Source organism: Lytechinus variegatus, chromosome 11, assembly GCF_018143015.1.
Source record: "Lytechinus variegatus isolate NC3 chromosome 11, Lvar_3.0, whole genome shotgun sequence".
Lineage (NCBI taxonomy): Eukaryota > Metazoa > Echinodermata > Echinoidea > Temnopleuroida > Toxopneustidae > Lytechinus > Lytechinus variegatus.
Genome location: NC_054750.1, coordinates 29,162,102 through 29,185,187, shown reverse-complemented (window position 1 = coordinate 29,185,187; position 23,086 = coordinate 29,162,102). Strand labels below are relative to the sequence as shown.

Genomic DNA, 23,086 nt, shown 5'->3' with positions numbered 1-23,086 from the left:
TGTTCCTTTGATTTTTCTGTTTTCACACAAGCTCTCTTGTTCCAACGGTTTCATTCTCCTTTAAAAGAGTGAGATCTTAAAGATAAATTCCAGTTTTGGTAACGATCTCAAAATGACTTCTTACAGAATTTAATATAATGACCACCTAAGTGTCTGTTTGCATGAATAAAAATTATGTGCCAAAGGATTCTGGAAGAAATTGTGTAATTGCTGAGAAATCAGCAAAATAAGCGCGGATTTGGGCACTTCCGTCGGGTCTTTATTCCAGCAATAATAATACACTGTCCCACGAGTGCCATCTGTGTTGGTTATCTTTAGTGTGAACATTTTTCAGTTTAAATTTCAAGATTTCACTAAGATCAGTTTATGTAACTGTACCAGATCTAGATCCTCGATGATATGCTTACAATAAAGCCTGGTTTTACAAACTTTCTCGTGAAATCAGTGTTTACTGCAACTACTGGCATTTCTCTTTAAATGACTGTTGTTACTTAAAAGTGGATATGGAACATTAAACATATAAATGGGGATATTATTTTGGTGTTTACAATAGTATTTCAAGGGTTGAAATACTTAAGGACTGGTTAAAATTATTTTGCGATTATCCAATTTGCCTTTAAATTCAAGTTGGCTTCCAAAAATGGGTTCTAAAAATGACTATTGTTACTTAAAAGGGGATACATCATTCATACAATATCCACCTGTGAGAAATATTTGGTGCCTACACTGAAATGTATGCGATATTGATTCATGAGTCTGTAACAGCACCCATTTGATGAAATTTTTAATCTACCATGGATTTTTTTGACAAAATGGAAAACTAAATATCTTGTTACTTGTCGAATGTATTACATGACCCTTTATACTACCATGTAGACACCAACACAAATGAATATTGTATAAACTCTAACCATTATTGAGTGATAGGAGTCGTTTTAGATGCCATTTTGAAAACTTTCTTGGATATTTAGGCAAAATGGACAAATGCATATCTTTTTAGCCAGTCGAAAGTATCATTTTAATCATGAAATCATTGAGTGGACACCAAAATCATATGTCTTTGGTGGATTTTGAATGAACCCTATCCATTTTTAAGTAACAACAGTCACTTCAGACTCAGATTTCTTGACGCCATCTTGGATTTTTCGACATAGACCACTGACTGTCCTTGTTATAATATGATAATATTAATAATATAGGTATATTTACCTAGGAAAGCCACTTCAGTTCTGAAAACTGGTCTCCCAGCGGCCCCTGCTATTATTATTACCCCTGCTTTAGATGGGCTGCCTCCGCGCTCAAGTATTCAAGAAATTTCTTTACCTCACCTGCACAGTGTGGATAAATTTCTTGCAGAAGGAAATCGTGCCATGGCTGGGATTCGAACCCACGACCATCTGTTTCAAAGTCAGAAGACTAATCCACTAGGCCAGTTTTGAACATATAAGTATTCGTACGATGATTTAGAACAGTACACAGTAAGATATTCAAATTTTCAATACTAGCATCAAATTCTACTACATTTTATTCTAAAGTCGGGTCGCAGACCAATCGTAAGGTGTGTGGTCGCTTTTACATACTTCACCAACGACTCTCCTTGTAACTTGTTCTAATGTATTATCTGACCCATTTTGATTTGATTTGATTTTGATTTTATTGCTTTCCGTTTCAAAACATAAGAATGATAAATATAACATGATAAGGTCGAAAATACTGCAAAACATAATAAATATATATAACATGATCTTAGACTTAAGGAACATGATTTAACAAATAAAAAAAACCCTAATATGACATTTGTATTTGAAAGTAAAACGTAAGTAAAATTTAACCATGGCAGACACACAAAAAATCATATTCCCGGATATTGAAAAAAATTATCGGTTTTTCAAGCAGCAACAGCAATTTCAAACTTCATTTCACCACTGACTGCCCTTGTAACTTGTCCCAATTTTGATCGTTGAAACCATGGTCTAGACACCAATTCCATCTATCTCAGGTTGATATAAAATGTGCTATGTCCATTTAAAGTATCAACAGCCATTTTAAACTCCATCTTTGGAAGCCATCTTGAATTTCTGTACTCAGGAGTCCACTTCTTCACCCTTAAAAACTTTTGAATAGAAACCAAATTAAGGCCACCCCAACAAAAAGTTGATTTGAATAAAACGAGAAAAATCCAACAAGCATAACACTGGCGATTTTATCAAAATCGGATGTAAATAAGAAAATTAAGACATTTAAAGTTTTGCTTTATAAATAACTGTTTTGCTTTCACAAAAAGTTATTTATGTACATCCAGGTCGGTATCCAAATGAGAAGACTGATGACATCATCTACTCATTATTTCTTTTGTATTTTATTACATGAAATATTATAATTTTCTCCTCATTGTCAAGTGAAACAACGATTAATTACTCCCTGACCATGTGGAATGAGCATTGTTAAATACCATTATGGTTCAGTCAAGTTGGTCCTTAGTGTGAAATCTGTAAAAAAGAGAAATATTGTATAGTTCAATTAATAAAAAAACAAAAGAATTAGTGAGTGATGGACAACTTCAACCGACTCATTTGCATGTCACTGATTTGTGCATACCACTGTTTTGTGAAAAATTAGCGAAACTTTAATATTTCATAACTTTCTTATTTTACATCCGATTTTGATGAAATTTTCAGCGTTATTCAAGATTATTCAAGATTTCCAGTTAGATTGTAAATATTATTTTGTTGATGAATTTTCTTCAATATATGAAAATCAAACTGATACATTTAGTATTCTTCATTTTAATTCACGAAGTTTAAACAAGAATTTTGATGCAATATCTGATTTCATGTCTCATATTCCTTTTCAATTTTCAATTTATGGTTTTTCTGAAACCTGGTTACATAATAATACCCCTATGTTATTTTCCGTAGATGGGTATACATTCATACATTCTGATCGAATTCAAGGTCGAGGAGGTGGAGTTGGTCTTTTGATATCTAACATGTATAATTTCAAAATACGAACTGATCTATTTTATTCTACTGCCAACTATGAGTCTCTATTCATTGAAATCTTATGTCAGAAACAAAAAAACATTTTAGTTGGAATTATATATAGGAAACCTCAATCTAACATTAAGGAATTTACTGAAGAAATTGATAAATGTTTGGATAAAATGAATTGTGAGAACAAAATAAATTATATCATGGGTGATTTTAATGTGAATATTATGAAAACTTCTAATAATTCAGTTAATAATTTCTTGAGTGTTATGCATGCTAATTATATGATTCCTCTTATTGACAAGCCTACAAGAATTACACCTACATCTTTCTCATTGATTGATAATATTTTTACGAACCATTTTGATATAAACATTTCCTCTGGCTTAATATATAGTGATATCTCTGATCATTTTCCAGTGTTCCAAATCTCCAAACAAAAACATTGTACTCAAGTTGAACCTTTATGCCACAGCCGGATTATTAATGATGTGGCTATCGAGTCTTTTAAGAAATCATTATGTAGTGTCAAGTGGGCTGAGGTGATTGATTGTTCCCATACTGATGAAGCTTACAATAGATTTTCAGATTTGTTTTTATCATTGTATAATGAAGCTTTTATAATGAAAAAGAATAAACCAAGGAAAAGTAAAATTAAAAAACCTTGGATTACTTGTAGTATTTTGCATCAAATTGACAAGAGAAACAGACTTTATAAGCAATATGTTAAGAATCGTAATAACTTTAACAAGAGAAAATATAATAAAGTACGAAATAGAGTTAACAGAATTTTGAATTCAGCAAAAAAGAATTATTATAAGTTTAAATTTAAAATTGCTCAAGGAAACATAAAAAAGACATGGGAAGTAATAAATGATGTCCTTGGCAAGTCTAAAAAAAGACTTCCTTCATATATTTCATTCAATGGTCAAGAAATTCATGATCCCAAAACTATTTCTAACCACTTTAACAATTTTTTTGTGAATATTGGACAGGAAATAAGTAAATCATTACCCAATACTGATAATGACTTTGCCAAATTCTTGCCGATACCTTGTTCAAAATCTCTTTATTTCAAGCCGGTTACTGAGAGTGAAATTGTAGATATTGTAAAAAAGTTAAAGGCTACAAATAGTTGTGGAATAGATGATATGAATCCTAGAGTATTAAAAAATGTTATCCATGTAATTTCAAAACCATTATGTCATATTTTTAACTCATCTTTGATATCTGGTGTTTTTCCACAGAAATTAAAAATAGCTAAAGTAGTACCCATACATAAGAAAAATGATATTCATAATATAGCAAATTACCGACCAATATCAATTCTCCCTTTCTTCTCAAAAATTTTGGAAAAAATTGTCTATAACAGGACATATGATTTTATTTCCTCTCAGTCACTATTTACTCATTGTCAATATGGTTTCTTGAAGCATCTTTCTCCTGAAATGGCTTTAATTGATTTATATGATTTTGTTACCCGTTCTTTTAGTAAAAAAGAGCATACTATTGGAGTTTTCTTGGATTTAACAAAGGCCTTTGACTCTATTGATTTTTCAATTTTATTACACAAGCTTAAGTTTTATGGAATCAGAGGATTATCTTTATCTTGGTTTGAGAATTATCTTTATGGTAGAAGACAACATGTACTGTATCAAAATACATTATCCGATTCACTAAACGTAACATGTGGCGTGCCGCAGGGCTCAATCCTCGGCCCCCTGTTGTTTTTACTATTTATTAACGATCTTCCTAATTGCTCAGATGAGTTGAAATTTATTTTGTTTGCCGATGATACCAACATTCTTTACTCAACAAAAAATTACTTATCAATAAACAATTTAAATGACAAATTAATCAATGTTTCATACTGGTTTAATTGTAACAGATTATCATTGAATGCTGAAAAGTCTAATTTAATGTACTTTCATATCAAAAAATCTAAATTTCATACAAATATTTCTGAACAACTAAAGATAACAATGAACGGCAAGATTATCCAGAGAGTCCACTCTGTTAAATTTTTAGGTATTTTTATCAATGAAAACATGTCATGGACTGATCACATTATGTATATTGCAAACAAAGTGTCAAAGGGTGTTGGTATCATTGGTAAACTGCGAACAGTATTACCTAAAAATATATTGAGATTGCTTTACAATACATTTATTTTACCATTTTTGACTTACTGTAATGCTGTTTGGGCAAACACTTACAAATCTAAGTTGAAGTCCCTTTTTTTATTACAAAAGAGGGCTGTTAGAATATGTTCTTTGAATTCATACTATGCCCATAGTAGACCCCTGTTCAAATCACTCAAAATTCTTAACATTTATCAGTTGAATAGATATTGCATCTTGATTTTACTGTTCAAACATAAAATTGGGATTTTACCTTGTTTACTTAATAATATGCTTTCATTAAATATGTCGGTACATAACTATAATACAAGGAATAAAAATAAATATCATTTATGGGCAGTCGAAAAATCCTATCTGCTATTTTCATTCAGTCATAAAGCACCAACAGTTTGGAATGACTTGCCAAGTGATATAACATCAATAAAGAATTATAATGCATTTAAAATAAGTATAAAGGAGCATTTAATCAGTCTTCAACTTGTGTAGATTTATTTTCCACCTTTTACCTTTGTGTAGGGTTTGTATGGTTTGTTTTGTGTTTTTCTTTTTGATCTTGTGTTTTATTGTGGGCAAATAAGTTTCTTATATTTTACTTTGTCAATTATATTTTGTCTAATTTCTTTGTGGGAGGTTATCTTGACAAACTCTACTTTGGGGTTTTTATAATTTCCCTATTTCCTCTGTTTAAATGTTGACTTATTGTATACATTGGTTTACATTTGCTCAATTATGTATTTTATGAATTTTTATATTGTGATTTTTATTTGGAAATAAATGAATTGAACTGAACTGAATTGAACTGAACTGAACTGATTTTTTTCTGTTTATTCTAATAAACATTTTTCTGGGGTGGACTTGAACATTAAGTAAGGAAAAAAATGAATAGTACGCCCGTAGAATCAAAACAAATTAAATGCCCATACTATGAAATGGCATTGAAAATAATTGCTATTGAAATGTGCCAGCTTTCAAATTCATTTATAAAATTACAGTGCCTAGAATTCGATATTTTTGAAGGGAAGTCCTTATCATAAGTTATGGCGCCATTTAGTTGTAGTAAGATTTTCACTGCATAAAATCTTGAAATGGGGTTGATTCTTACATCAATTGACCAACAATAATGATATAAATTACATGTGATATATTGCTCTGTTATTGGATTGAATAACAAAATATATTCATTTCATTTTGTAATCCTTTTGTCTTAATTCTAATGCGGGGGGAGGACATTTAGGGCTAATATTTACAATTTTGGGGCATTTTTCGTAAAGTCCGCCCCCATATGGTAAAAGTGAAAAAACTGAGCCATCACAAAATCATCAAATATTCATTCTTATACACCTCAGACAACTTGAAAATAAAATTGTCGAAGGAAAGTGAGATATAAGGTTGAAAACTATGGATTATCCTATTGGGCTTTGTACAGGCCAATAAGGCGCCAAAAAGGATCCTGACGAAGGTCAGGAGGGGTCTGAAAATTTGAACCCCATCATTTTTGGTCTAAAGGAACTCTATTGAAGCCCAAACAACCAAGAACCAATATCGGCACAAAAGTCCTACGGGAACTGTGCCAGTGACATACCGTACCACACTATACGTACAAGGACACGTAAGCCTTATTCAAATAATAATTCCATAAACCGAAAGTTACATTAATGGTAGGACATTCGAACATGGATACCACTAGAAATACATTCAAGGATGTAAATCAAGAAAAGTTATACCATTTTAAAATTGGATGAGTAGAGGTAGATACAGTATAATTGGCAAGAGTGTTTTTGATTAATTCATAAACAATGCAATACAACAATAAAGTAAGACAATCCTAGAATCCCATAATGGACATAGCCATGATTTGCCACTTGTGAAGCACTTTCATTTTATCCTTCTCACCTCTGAAAGTTCATTTTGAGAATATTTTTTGGAAGAAAATACCCCGTTTTTTGTCTCCCGATAATAGAAGAACCATTCTTAACAAAACTAAAATTGTAGACAATATAATTGTCCAAACTGTGCTGTAAACTCAAAACCATTTATGACATGTTGTAACGTATCATCTAACAGTTTAAAAAATATGAAAAATAAACTTTACTTTTTGTTATTTTTTATTATTATTTTTTATAATGATATCAGTGCCCAACGCTCTTCAATTATTATTTCTTAGTTTATACTTTATTGTTTGACACAAGTGTTGAAGGATATGATTAGCTATATTTATATGTGTATTATCTACTTTCTTTATGATTCTTATTATTGTTATATATTTTAGCATTATAAGCAAAATCATTTTAATTACTATTATTATCATTATTTATCATAAAGCCATTATTATTACTATTATTAATATCATTGCTATTATTATTACTATTATTATCATCATTATCACTTTTTTATTAGTATTATCAGCAACTTATGTGCCTTGTTAGGTGGGCGTCATTTCACTCACATTAATGCAATTTTTCCTTGGCTGATAGCGCATAAAGTGGAAATGAAAAGGTCAAAATAAAATATTGTAAAGGGTTGTCAATGCATCAATGTGTAACAACCTATGTGTTTTTTTTAATAAAATCCCACATAATCAATTGCAATGTAAATAACGTATTTATGAAAAATCATTAAAAGTAAAAAAATATATGCGTACTCAATAATCAAGTTATAAATATGATGTTCATTTATTTGATTCCTTGCAGTTCTTGCGGATTATATAGATAATGACGTCTCTTGCCCTATGGCGATCTCTTGTCCTTCAATTAAAGCACCAGGTTCTGATGACGTCATCCAACTGGTGAAGAAGAAGGTACCACGTGGTCATCCTATGGCAATCCCTCAACAGATGAAAGGAATTGATCTGAATATTGTATGCTCCATACCAGGTACCACTAGCTCATGAACATATAGTTGTATATGCAATCGTATATATATTTTTAATACTGTTTTTATTCTGATTGCATGAACAATTATTTACATAACATTACAATTTAACATTTCAAATCACATATAATACTTTACATTTCATATTTTTACTTTTTTCACTAACTTAATATAATAATGAATCTTATATATCTTAAAAGAAAACAAGGAAATCAGTTATTATAAAAATGCTCCCCCCACCCCGCCCCAACACACATACAACACACCACACCACTGTCCAGAAGATCTGCTCACACTCATCATAAATAAATCATTTTTATTAACAATCCGATGAACAATTTTGAATATAACAAGCTCACGGGAAAAGCATTACATATATTGAAAGTAAGTCAAGACTTACAGACTTAACCTTGTCATAATTTCACTGTTTCCCATTTTTGCAAGTGCCGCCCTAATTTCCCCATTTTAATAGCTATTTTCTTTTCTTGATCCTTAATATATTCTAAAATAAGTTTATGTATGTCGTCAATGGTTGGTTATACCCCCTCCTTTCTAAATATAGATGATATATATTTTACCATTCCAAATTCGTCATAAGTTCATTCGGTTTGACCAAGTAATCATTCAATTCGGAATGAATATGTATGACAGATGAGATCAACATTTAAATTGTCAGACAGTAAGTTTAATTTAATTTCATAGGCATGCGATTTCTCGATTATCTCCCTTAAACATGCGAAAAAGGCGATCAAATTAAAAAAGCACGCGAAATGCTTTTAAATTTGTATCGGCACCGTCTTTACAAGTGGTAAGGAATACCAATTAATTAATATGCAAACGTTTAAGGCATCTGGGCAGTGTTTTTCATTGTTGCTTTTACATGATCCCTGTACTCTCAACCCGTTTTGAAATACTTATGCAAATTTGATTTACTTTGCATTGGATCTTTACCAAATTGAAAAATTCTCATTCCTCTGACAAACCGCTCTCGAAGCAACACCCTATTTTTGCTCCACTTCCACGATATACCTACCTACAGACGAATACAGTATGGCGGCAGCCCGAGGAGAATACATGAACATTTCAAACACCGATAGAACCAGGTTGGTCGAAGCATTCGATAATCATCAAGATTACCTAGAACTTACCAATACTCTTGGAATAAATAGATCTACGGCTAGGTCGATTTTGGCGACGTATGTTGACACGGGACGGATTCATAAGCTACCAAGGGGCGGGGCCCGAAATGTGAAACTCGACATGGATATGCGCAACCATCTAGAGAATATCATAGATGGTAACCCACTCCTAACCCTCCGTGAAATGAAGGAGAGTCTTGAGCGGAACCTCCCCAACAAACCCGTAGTCTCTACATCCACTATAGCCAGGACAATGAAAATGGCAGAGGATGTCCCAGATGCTAGGAACACCCCTTGTGTTCTTGACCAGCGTCAGGAATATGCCAGGTGGTTTCTCGAGCACGGCGTCGTAGGACATTGTGTCTTCATTGATGAAACATGATACAACCTCTGGACCAGGCGTACACGCGGGAGAGCTCCACGTGGTGTTCCGGCCTGGAGGGTGGTTGCAATTGGTTGCAGCGAGGTCGCAATTGTAACGTGACCTCCGCGGTTTCCTCCGCCATCGGCCTTGTCCACCACCACTGAATCGCATTCGGAACGGTGACCAGAGAGAGCTTTGAGGGATTCCTCGCCGAGACCGTTGCTGAATGTGACCAGATGCTCCTGGCAGTCGACCCTATCTACATAATATATGATAACGCAAGACCTCATGTCCGCGCCCAGCTACCAGATGGAGCTAACCCCGTCATCTAGACGAAGCTTCTTCCTCCCTATTCCCCTTGCCTCAACATGACGGAAATGACTCACACGGCTTTCAAGGCCGGCGTCAAGAGGACTTTGGCATAACCAGCATGGCAGCTTCGTTTTGAAGACAGACAGGCAGCTCAGGATGCAGGGGTAAACCTCCAGCAATGGCGTGGTGACATCCTTAGAGAGGCTGCTCTGCAGAATATTGACGCCATTACACCAGCTAAGTGAACGCAATGGTGCAACCATTCCCAGACATATATGCCATATACTGTATGGCTCATCAACAGATTGAAGGATGAAGAAGCTGAAAGACTTTGATGAATTTCATGAATGATCAAAAGAAAGCATGTATGTATCAAATGTATGTTTCAAACCCCTGTCCCTACCTGATATAAATAACAATATGTAAACATGAAAAAAGAAGATGAAGAACATGATACAGCCACTTTTTGAGATAATTAAACAATGGTTTATAACCAATTGAAAGTTAACCAAAATAGTTATGAAATAAAATAAATGTCATTGAAAAGAATGATTAGAAAAAAGAAATTAAAAAAGATGAAATTAAGTTTGCCAATGAGAGAATATAAAGCATGAAATAAACTAAATCTCACTGAAGAGATTAAAAAAGAAATTAAAAAAAGATGAAATTAAGTTTGAAAAATGAGAGAATATAAAGCATAAAATAAAATAAATGTCATTGGTGAGATAAGAAAAAAGAAAAAAAAAAGATGAAATTAAGTTTGAAAAAAGAGAGAATATATGAAAAATAAAACACAGAAACAGGTTGTCTGAATCTGGGTGTTTACAGCGCAAATCTATATGTCTGTAAATGAAATTGAAAATGGTATTTGGTGCGAAATCGAACGCCCATTCCGTTTGTGCGAAATTAAATGACAACGTTGGGTCGTGAATGTTGTAAATGATCTAAATTGAATTTCTATCAAATTTAAAGGAATGATTTCAACAGAAATTGAATACTTCATAAATTAAAATCATTCATTAGAGGGGAGGGTTTACGGAAATCCTTCGATTTTGAATACCTATTAGTTAATTAAAATGCAACTCTGACGAAATTGGACGGGAAAACCTAAAGTATTACAACTTTTTATTCTATTTGTATTGCCTGACAAACCAACAAATATATCCAGCCAATTCAAGTCCTTTATTTCATCCAATTCAAATCGCTGTATCAAAGTTTTCCATATCAGTTTAACCTTTAAGCAAGACAAAAATATATGTGAATATGTTTCCGTTTCCCGTTTACAGTACGAACAGAGATCTTCTTCAACAAATCAAAATCTAAACAAATTAATATTAGTGTAAATTGCCCCATGCAATAGCTTAAATTGAAATTCCCTCTGTCTCCCAATTAATGTCATTCTTGGTCTAAAAAACATTCACCAATTTCTTTCCCTGTATAATTATAATTATTTTGTCCGTCTCTTATCTGTAAATCATATGACTTTTGCAATTCTTTAATGAAATAATCATATATTTTTCTTGATGGTACCTCCTTAAAGCTAATTTCCCTCCCCAACAGAAGCAAGTTTATATTATAGTTAATTAAGTCTATCTCACAAAAATGTATCGAACCTAAATAATTTCTCCAATCACTTGGAATTGCATGATATATTTCACCTACCATAAACAAATGATCACTTCCCATACCAAGGTTCAAAAAGTATGCGACTGGTTTAACATGTCCCTTGTCAATGATATGTTCCACCTTAATTAGCCCTCGTTCTAATAAATCTTTATCAAATATCATCCTATTTTCTATACAAATATTCTTATTATTAAAAATGATTGGATTTTTAGAACCATTAAAATGTCTTTAATTATCGATCTCTTGCCAAGCATCTAGCATTTCCAAATAATACGTTGGAATCTTCAACTTACTTTTTATCTTTTTTTCATTTCATAATCACATAGAAAAATTAACCTTCCTCCAACTAAACTTAGGGAATGATAAAAAAATAACTTCCACCCCAGATTTCTTTCTCCATACAAAAGTCTTTTTACCAACATTATACGCTGCGTTCTAACAAATATTTCAAAATTTATAATTTTTAACCACACCACAATTATAATTCTGATACACAATTTTTCTTTTAATAGGATCTTTCCCTCCCCATATAAAATCAAATGATATAATTTCACAATTTATATATACACACCCATGAGGGGACAACAAAGATGGATGAAACAATTTAACTTTTTCAATGCATATGTTTTCAATAAATGTAGTCTTCCCATAATAGTCAAATCTCGTTGTTTCCACCAACCTAAAAGCTTTTTTTATTTTACTTAATATTCCTTTATAGTTCAGATTATCTTTTAATCTAAAATCAACTGAAAAGATAACTCATAAAATTTTAACCTCCCTAACATATTTGCCAAATACATATACAGGGTCATTTGTTTTTCCATTTTCCTTACCCATGTACATAAAGTGTGTCTTGTCCTTATTTACCTTTAAGCCACTGACTTTTTCAAATTCTTCACAAATATAATGCAACCTTTTTATTGAACTCATGTCTTTCAAAAATATTGTCATATCATTGGCATACAATACATGTCTTATTTCATGCTCCCCAAAACTTATCTCCTCAATGATTTTGTCTTTTTTTTATTTCATGTGCCAGTAATTCTATTGCAATAAAAAACAAATAGGGCGACAAGGGGTCACATTGTCTGACCCCCCTTCTACATTAAAGTAACCGATGGAATACCCTATATTCATAACACAACTACTTATATCATTATATAGTATTTTCACCCAAGAACAGAATGACTCCCCAAAACCAAAAATGAGTGCTTTCCATAAATATTGATGAGAAACAGAGTCAAAAGCTTTTTCAAAATCTGCCGCAATAAAAAAATCCTTGTCCTTGCTCCAAGTAATATCTAGAGTACAATAATGTATCCTCTATTAGTCCAACTGCTTCCCCAGTATTTCTGTCTTTTATGTATCCCACATGATCATAATGAATTATTTTGTTTAAAACCTGTTTGATCCTTCTTGCCAAAACCTTAGATAATATTTTGTAATTTACATTTAATAACGTAATGGGTCTATAATATTTAATATATAACGCATCTTTTCCTTCCTTCTCTATCAATGTGATAGTCCCTTGTTTTTGAGAAACTGTCAATTCCCCTCTTATATATGTTTCGTTTAATACTTCTACCAACAAATCCCCCTTGTATAATTGTTCCCTTAATTAAACAGAGATTACATTTATCATCATTTTTAAAACTCCATTTAAATAAATTTGATTGGGACGGAAGTATTTTATGCAGAAGCTTAACATTAAATTCTCTAACCTTGTTATCTTTTATTTGTCTAAGTTTAGAATACAGGACTTTGCCCCAATTAATTTCTATCTGAAGTCCTAAATAATTTTGCCAAAACATAAAGAAAGATGCTTCTGTTTTGTTATGTTCTGAATGATAATAATGTCTAGCTTTCAAGATAGTTTTTTCTATGTATTCTTTTAAAAATAATTATTGTGGACCTAACCCCTTTTGCAAGTAAACTGAAATGAATCCAATCTATTTTGATTAAAAAGGTGATTTTTCCTAGCCACTTTTATTCACGTTTCCATATGAATTTCAAATTTTCTTTGTTTTCATCAGAACGACAAAAAATTTAGAAGTTTTAAGACAGAAAACAATAAAAGTTATGAACAATATAGACCTAACCCCTTCTGACAAATGAGCTTTTCAGAATAGTTTGTTTGCAAAAGGGGTTAGGTCCACTATAAGGAAATATTTTTTTTATTCTCCCATATTGCAATATTCTCATGGGAAACTAATTTTTCATGATACGTTACCATGAGAACATGAAATTTGGTATAAAAGAAACCTACCTGTCTTCATATTTATTTGATTATTCTTTTCCAAAAATTCTCTGTGGACCTAACCTCTTTTGCTACTAAACTGAAATGGACCTAACCCCTTTTGAAAAAAGTGACTTTTCTTTGCCATTTTAGATCACTTTTCAATGAGAATTTCAACCTATCTTTATTATCATCTTATCGAGGTACTAAAAGTCTATACATTGAGACAAAAAAATATAATTTGATGAAAAATTGACCTAACCCCTTTTGCATGTGAGCTCTTATATGTACACACACACACACACCACACGATGTACCAGAAAATTGTTTGTACATTACAGTGCATATAACACAAAATAACAACAAAAAAGTCATTATTTGGCTATTATATAATATAATAAATAATGTCCTAACGAAATGCATGTTTTTAAATCTTTATTTTTATTGAAGCGTAACGCACGGCAGATTTAGATATGATAAGTTTTCATCTGATATCCAATTCTGAGTATTTCAATCATATTTCGCACTTCGCAAACGATTTTAGGCGAACTGATACCTGACTACTGTTGCCTTATTGTCCTTTTTGCAAAGGTCAAAATTAAATGATTTTTTTCATACTTCGTTTGTAGCTGTTAAAAAAAATGAATTACGAAGTTTGGCTTTTGTTTTGCACATAATTCCAATTCGTGATTAGTCATGCATAAATGATTATATTGTCAGACCTTGGTGTGATTATTATAGCTTAGCATGCAAGGCTTGAAATATGATCATGACCTATTTCATTTTCCCTCTACAGATGAGCTGTCATTTCATTTTCAATTTTTAGCATTTCAAAGACTGAAGCGATAGTGTTGCCAGTCATAAAGAAGTTTCGAACATACATTTAGGTCTAATATCATTGAGTGCGTGTTTATTCAATCAACTAACTGAGCACAATAATAATAATAATAGTAGTAGTAGTAGTAGTAGTGTAGTATAGTAGTAGTAGTAGTAGTAGTAGTTGTAGTAGTAGTAGAATATGGGCTTTCTAATGCTATGGTTATCTTGGATAAAAAAAGATGGAAGCGTCGTGGTGTAGCGGTTCTGACTCTCGCCTTGTAATCAGAGGGTCGTGTGTTCGAATCCCACCCTGGGCTATCGTCCTTTGACAAGGCGTTAATCCACATTAAGCTCTTTTATAGCGCATAACACATAGCTACGCATGTCCCTATCCACTTGGAAAGTAAGTAAATAGTGTGGGGCACTGAATTCATTACATGTTAAACATTTACTCTTTGAGGGAAGTCTTAATCTTATCTAAATCATGTATATTTCTCATATAATTAGGAAGTGCTTTCCATGAGACTTTATTGCATTCAATCGACCAGAAACGTTTGATTTTAACAGAACCTCCCATATATTGTTGGAATACATTAATAGAGCAGTAACCTTTGACTATTCCTCCCACAGCTTGCTTGTCTAACCCTTGTCTACACGGAGGTACCTGTAATGAGACCAATGATGGATATGAGTGTCACTGTCTCTTTAGCTTTACTGGCAAACGATGTCAAGGTAATAATGTCAACTCGTAGCATACAAATAATTTCATCCTATGAATAACCTCCCCCTACATTGGATTTTCCAGAAATATCAATATGTAAAGAAAAACAAATGTGATGTTGGTAGATACTCTAAGATTTGTTCTATAACACAAACACACCCCACCCCCACACACCGGTGTGTCCCTCTCCTCCAAGTTTCTCTTTTTTTTTGGTGAAAAATCTTGGTTTATTTGTCAAGTTAAAAAGTGCATGGTTAAGAATACATTGTACGTATTAAAAATCATATTGTACTTAAAAAATAAGATTTAAAACCGAGTAGGCCTGCATTTCCGTGTGTCAGAAATAGACTCTGATAGCCTACATCCCCCCTCCCCACACACACATACAGTTACTATGCAGATTAAGCCAATACGGAAAGGAAGAAATGAGGCATGTGATCAAAATCCTTCACACAATCCACTGCAAGTCATGGCACGGACTTTTAATGTTGACTTGTTTGTGTTTCCACTACAGGAAGTTGACATGGCACACACATAGATTTCCATGATTAGATAGCATACTGCCTTATCTCATTTGTTTCATTTTTTCTTTTATTTTGTTTTTAGACAAGGATAGTCAGTCATATAATCTACCAAAAGTAATGACATGGTTTCTAAAAATCACTTGAAGTCTCTGTTACTAAAATTATGTTTACTAAAATAGTTTTTGTCTCTTGAAAAACATCATCAAAACAAATCTACCATTCGTAAGCTAGAAGGACAAAATGAAGTTCTAGAAGTTGAAAATACTATTCTTAAAGAAATGAAACATTCTTATAAATCACTGTATTTGAAACAGCATGTTGAGTTGGACGATTCTAATGCCAGATCTTTTTTGTAAAATGAAATTAAATGTTTGGATGAAGAATCCCGGGATAGCTATGAAGGTCTGTTAACAATTGACGAATGTCAGGCAGCAGTTAAAGCAATGCCAGTCGGAAAATCACCAGGTAATGACGGACTCATAAAATAATTTTATGTGAGATTTTGGGACATTTTGTCTGGCCCTCTGGTAGCGGCATTAAATTATTCTTTTATAAAATCCGAATTATCCTCAAGTCAAAAACAGAGTGTCTAGTAGGTTTCCTGTTACGTTAATGCTTAAACCAAACAAGGATAAAAGATTTTTGAAAAACTATTGACCTATTTCATTGATTAATGTTGATGTCAAAATATGCTCTAAAGTTCTTTCTACACGCTTACAAAAAGTAATACATCGTAGGTCAAATTTTTATCACGTGGGTCAAAACACTATATTGTAACATCAAGGGATGTGTACTTAAATAGTTGTTATGATGAACACGATGCATATCAATTAATAATTTAATGCGAGCACGAAACGCTAGCTGAAAAATTTTATAATGATGAAATGACAAATACATTGTCAGTTGTCGAGTTAGAATATCAAATATTTTCAGCTTATGCTTCTAGTTAGCATAAAGAAAACTGTGAGGTTGGGTGCGTATATAACTAAACAATAATTACAGCGCGAAGCGCGAGCTCAATTATTTTATACACTGACTTAAGAAGGACTCTTTCAAGGTATCATTCCTATTCTAGTTGCTTGTCTTTTTCTCTTCTTTTTCCTGTTTCTTATCCCCCATTTTTGCGCCACCATGGGGGGGGGGGCAAAATATTTGCCCCTTGGATCGGCCTATGTATGTTGACTTGAAAAACACTAACACTTACATGTGGGATTGACGCAGAGGATGCATACCTCACTAATCAAATATTGCGAGCGCGTACCCCGAGCTGAATTTGATAATAACCCTTTTTTGTGACCCTAAACAGGATATCAGTCTCGCTAAACAGACTTAAAACTCGAAAACATTGTTTTTGTCTATTATCGTAAAAACGGGATATTTTAAGTCAGCCGCATCTATTAAAGCTTTTTGGGCATATTTCACTCTAAACCGGCAATACGAGCAATGTTGCACCCCGGTCGAAAATAAATTCGCATTAACCCCCCTAAGTTCAAGGTCAATTTTGCACCCTCGGTTGAACAAACTTTGCCCCCCCCCCCTCCTCTGAAACATGTATTTTGTCGCATTATGGTCAAAATTCAAATTAGCGCTCCCCTAGTTAAAACATCAATTTGGTGCCCCGCTAGATCGAACATCAATTCGGCGCTCCCATAGTTCGAAAATCAATTTATCGCCCCCCTCCCAGTTCAAACATCAGTTCGGCTCCCCATATTTCGAACGTCGTTTTGGCGCTGCCTAGTTCGAACATCAAATCGACGTCCGGATCAACATCTCCCTCTTTCGTTTCCCATCTCCTTTTCTTTTTTTTCTCTTATCCTCATTCCCCTTTCTTTCTTTCTCTTTCTTTGTTTATTTTTTTCTTTCCCCTCTTACTCTCCCCTTTTCGTCTTCTCTTCTTTTCATTCCTCCTCTCTCTCTTTTTCTTCTCTTTATTCTCCCCTTCTCTTCTCTTTTTTCTTGTCTTCCTTTCCCCCTTTGCTTTTCTCCCCATCTTTTCTTTCCCCTTTTCTTCTCTTTTTCCGTCTTTTCTTTCTCTATTTTCCTCTCTCTTTTCTCTTTTTTCTCCTCTTTTTCCCCCTCTCTCTCTTTTCTGATCTTTCTTCCCTTCTTCCTCTCTTTTTAAATAGTATTCTCTTCCTTCCTCTTTTTTCTTCTTCCTTTTCTCCATTTTCCTTTCTCCTTTCTTTTCTTTTTTTCTTTTCCCTCTTACTCTTTTTTCTCTTCTTTTCCCATCTTCCTCTCTCTCTCTTTATTCTCTCCCTTTCCCCTCTCCCCGCTCTTTTTTTGAGGTGGGGGTGGGGGGGAGGTGAGGCAGTTCCCCCTCGCCCCCCCAAAGCAATTAAAATAATATAAGGGAAGGGGACGAAAAGGAATGGAAAACTTGAGAGAAATGGGTAGGAGAAATAAAGGGAGGTAAAAAACAAAGATGAATTAAAATCTTTAAAAAATGAATGAAAGATGATTAAAAGGGGGAATAGAGAGGGGTGGAAATTAAAACGGGGACTGAGAATAACGTAAAGTATGTATTTTAGTGTATGATGTTGCATTCACTTTTGATATGGTGAAAGCATATTTTGTGCATTTTTATACATGGTATCAAGTTATCACGAATCTTTCTTTTTTACTAAGGTAACTTTGAATATAGGACTACATATGTTCATATGAAAGTCGGAGCTCTATTTGTAACATCACTTTGTAATAAGTTTTCCACAAATGAATATAGACAAAAGAGGAAGAAAATCGGAAGCTAGGATGCAACATAACCTTGCATTTGACAGGCGCATGCGAACTGAGGTGCGAGATGGCATTGCCTCCCCCTTAAAAATGCAAACAGAAGATAAATAAGTGAAGGGGGAAGTTTTTTTTGGGGGGAAGGGGAGGGAAACTTACAGAATGATATGGTGGAAAAGAAAAAACAGAGAGGGGCAAATGCCGAGCTTATACGACCCTCCAGCCCATGCTGCAGGCTTACCCTTCCCAGTATTTAAGAGAGATAACGACAAAATAAAAGGAAGTAGGAATAAACAAAGGAGATGAAAAAAGAGGTGAAAGAGAATACAAGAAAAACAAATAGTCGTGATAATGAACAGAAAATTGGCTAAGATTATAAGTGTGTAAGATAAAAAAATATTGGTTTAAACTTTTGGTCGAATTGTAAATTCAGTGTCTAATCGCCGTGGCCTCCTCTTGTACCCATTAAATAAACTAGGAAACGAATGTAAATGGACAAATACAGGATGACGATGCGATCGCAACGCCCTATCGGCTGCGCAAAAAGGGGGGAAAAGAAATAAAGGAAAGAAGAGGGGAGAAGAAGAAGAAGAGGATTGAATAAATTGGGAAGAAGGGAGAATTTTCAAATAGTAAACCTTTCAGCGTTTCAGCTAGGTCAATTTGTAAAAATAAATAGTTCATTTCGCTCTTCATACTTCTAATAGTTTATTTAGAAGGTTGTGCACCCTGATCATTTTACAAGAAATACAGGTTTTGTTCTTAGTGCTTCATGTTTAAAAGAAATAATCTCGCGCTTCGCGCTCACATTTTATGTTTATGAGAAACATGTCCTATGCAAGATTTTTTTTTTTACTAAGGTCTATTCGTTTTTGTGAAAGCTGTGGTGTAGTGGTTCTGACTCTCGCCTTCTAAACAGAGGGTCGTGTGTTCGATTCCACTGCGGTCTATATAGCATCCTTTGGCAAGGCGAAATTGACACTTTGCCACTCTCCACCCAGGTGCAAAATGGGTACCCGGTAGGAAGCGAATGTTAATATATGTTTGAATTTGCCAGCGCCATTTGGAGGCTGCGATGAATGCAAGAAATGCTTCCAAGGAGTGGAAATTGTGCACTTTTCATTCGGGATTGAAATGAATGACTGATGTAATAATATGGTATAAGGTGCTTTGAGTCATTCTAAGAACTGTGATATATAAAAACTAGCTATCATTACGATTTTATTATTATTTTTATTGATTACATAATGTGCGTATCTCATTCATGATCAAATAAGTGCTTAAAATGCATTTAGAATATAAACTTTAATTTTAGTTTGAAATCTATGCCTCCATTATTTATTTTTGAGATATTTGTCCTATTCGTAAAGTCAAGCGCTGCCTAAACGGTCATATTTTCAGTCGAGTACATTAAAATAATCTAGTTCATAATTAAACGTTGCTTGAAACGTCTTTTTGTTCAGTATACCTGCTCGCATCACTACCAGGTTAACAAGTGCAAGAAACATTTGAAATGTCCACTTTAGAATCAGTAGGAAATGCTTGAAATAGTTCTCAAAGTTTGTAACGCCCCCCCCTCCCTTAAAAAAATCAGTTCGCGCTTCGCGCTCACAGGATATGTTTAGAACACTCTTGAAATATAAATTTTAGGTTTGTTTAGTGATATACTAATTAGGCACCTTGACCCCGTTCTTCGTTACTTTTTGTAATGTTATTTTCTTGTAACATGTCCCGTTGCCCCTCTAGTGAACTGATCACAAATGTCTTTTGCTACTTGTGTACTCGTTCCATACATATGTGCATTGGATCCACACATTATTGATACGTTCTACTTGCCCTCTTATTCCTGTCCGCGCGTTCCCGAATCACTCCGCTTGCTATCTTATTCCAATCCGCACGTTCCTGAAACAGTCCGCTTGCCTTTTTATTCCAATCCGCACGTTCCTGAAGCTGACCTGATCGAGGATGGTTTCCGGAAGATGCGGAAGGGTTTAGGAAGGGCGGGACATCCTTTTGCCTGCATAATAATGGCTTTTTACATTTTTTGAATATTTTATTATACATCACCATAGAATTGCCATGGCTCAACTTGCCCCATGTTGATTTTGCTTAAATTACCCCAGTCCAAACTTATTGCAATATTTTCACATCCACACATTTCTCATGCATTCATCATGTCATCATGTAAAAGACTATGACAACAATGGGAATCCATACCTGGACTAACAATATTGTTCTTATTTCTATAATATATTTAAAGACGTGTGTGGGTAAAAAAGCACTTATCTATTTTACACCCTTTTTTACTTTTTTTGGCTGAAATTTATATTTTTCCCTCTAAAAAAGCACTTTTTGTTTCAAAGTTGGAAACAAAGTGGTTGGGTTAAGGGTTATGCTATGGGTCATCTACACATGACACCACCACAATGTCTGACTCATTCATTATCGGCCTGGGGGTGGTGGCTCAACTTACCCCGCCTTCACCTACTTTTTTTTAAAATGACAAGAGAAAAGCGTAGTCATGTAACAAATAATCAGAACAAATTATATAATGTATTCGATTTCAAGCCTTGATGTAAAAGCTCATTATCGGAATACGAAGGCGTCAGGAGTTTCACTGCATCTCTTCTCGTATAAAAAATAAAAAAGGAGATTAAAATTAAAATATCTAAAGACAATTTGGCTAACACCTCCCTACCGCTGCTGTATCAACCTTGATAAACTAAATTGTGTTTAGCTGTAAAAATACGAAGTACCACTCTTCAAATATATCCTCTGAATAGATATAATGGAAAGCAATTTAGAAAATTGAATTAGAATGCAAGAGTCGAGGGTATGTCAAAGTGATTGATTACAAATTTTAGATTATAAAAAAAAAACATTCTGCGACCCGAAAGTCGCATAAACTAATAATAATTGTGTTAAATCTTATAGCAAGATAATGTATTTGTGTCTTATACAGAATATTCATGTAGTTTTCATCATGATTAATGATTTTTCTTCGTTGCTTTATTTTCTGTATTTCACTCTCTTCTCCCTCGTTCCTGCTTCTCTATACTTTTTAATTTGTTAATTTGTTATACCAGCCAACCCACTGAATTCATTATTTTTCTCATTTGGATTGTTGTTTTTTTCACTTAAGTTTACCCCCCCCTCCAGCCTGTGGCGCGGGCACATGAACACAGTGTTACACAGTGTGTACACATAGTGGACAAAGTGAAAATATTCACACTTTACACACTATAAAATGCACAACCTTAACAGTGTAAATATAATTTCGCATGTGGACACCTCGACGGTGTGACGTTTCAAAGCGTGTTCACATGGTTGACCATCACGTTAATGCTCAGTAAAGTTTATTTCACACTGTTACTCACAATGTAGGGCACTGTATTCTTTTCAGTAAGCGCGCTAATCAATATTCATTTTAACTTGTGTAAACCAATTATAAGCTTAAACGTAAATTTGACAATGCCAAATTATCTTATTGAACTCTACCATCTGAACCGAATGTTCACACGGGGAATACTACAGGGCCGCGGAACGGAGAGTCCGGGGCAATACCTTTTTTTTATTATCCTTTAACAAGAGTGTAAATGACCATCATATGATTTCATATATTTTCATACCCGCTTTCGATTTCGTTCTGTGTGGCCCCTGTATAAAGTATAGATGAATTCACCTGAATAGAAATGATCATTATATACTGCAAACTACAATCCGACAGCGCAGCCCCAATTCCACGTTTCTCTGTTACCATATTAAAAGATATAAATAAAGAAATAAACTATCAAATTGTGATTTCATGCATATTCATCACGCAACTTTCAAATTCGTTCCGCGACATTTGTTATAGATTTTAGTCAATGTTAACATGGTTAATTGCTAGCGGGAGATGAATTTTCGATGGCCCTCTGAGCCCATTCATTTGTACAATAATGCCAATAAGGCATTTTTTATGCTCGGTTTCTACACTCACTCGCATGAAAGTAACCGACATTCATATTTTTGAGGTCAATATTTCAGTGGCTCCTTCATCACTATACCAAATTGTTAATTATATCATAAGTTTTAAATACCAAGTTCAAATTTGAATATGGTACATTTTCTTGCTTGGTCGCTACGCTCCCTAGAAATATAATAATTTCATAAATATACCTGCTGTTAAATGTCGCCATTGCCACCCTTTTTCTGCTTTTTACCAATACAAGTGATATTTTTTTGGTTGTTTATATTTTTCCAAGCCTGTTTGGTCTCCTCGAATGAGATGGAGAAACCGGCCTCCTGTTGTTCAGACGGACTAGGACTCAACTACACCATACCAATGTTCCATGAATGTAAGAAGGAACTCCATCCCAATGGTAGCATGGTGCAGAAGATTCCTAAGATCATTCCTTACACTGCTGAGGAAGCTGCCTGCCCAAGAAGGAAGAGCAAACTGGGGATCCCGCCGGGACACAGGGTGTGCAGATTCCCATGTGAGTTAAGACTTTTAAACTCTTTTTATATAATTATAATCATTATTTTATTACGATTTTTAATTGTATTTTTATTTATTCATTTATTTTTTAGTTTTAATTTTTATTTTATTTTATTTATTTATTTTTTTTTTG

General features: G+C 33.7%; 1 protein-coding gene across 1 annotated transcript in view; it reads left to right on the top strand.

The window, feature by feature from the left end:
- LOC121423515 (protein crumbs-like) overlaps positions 1-23,086 on the top strand; it is a 61,586-nt gene that overhangs the window by 17,481 nt on the left and 21,019 nt on the right. Inside the window, exons 3-4 of the mRNA XM_041618866.1 lie at positions 7,822-8,004; positions 15,129-15,230. Coding sequence (XP_041474800.1) covers positions 7,822-8,004; positions 15,129-15,230 — 285 coding nt within the window. The remainder of the gene's footprint in view (positions 1-7,821; positions 8,005-15,128; positions 15,231-23,086) is intronic.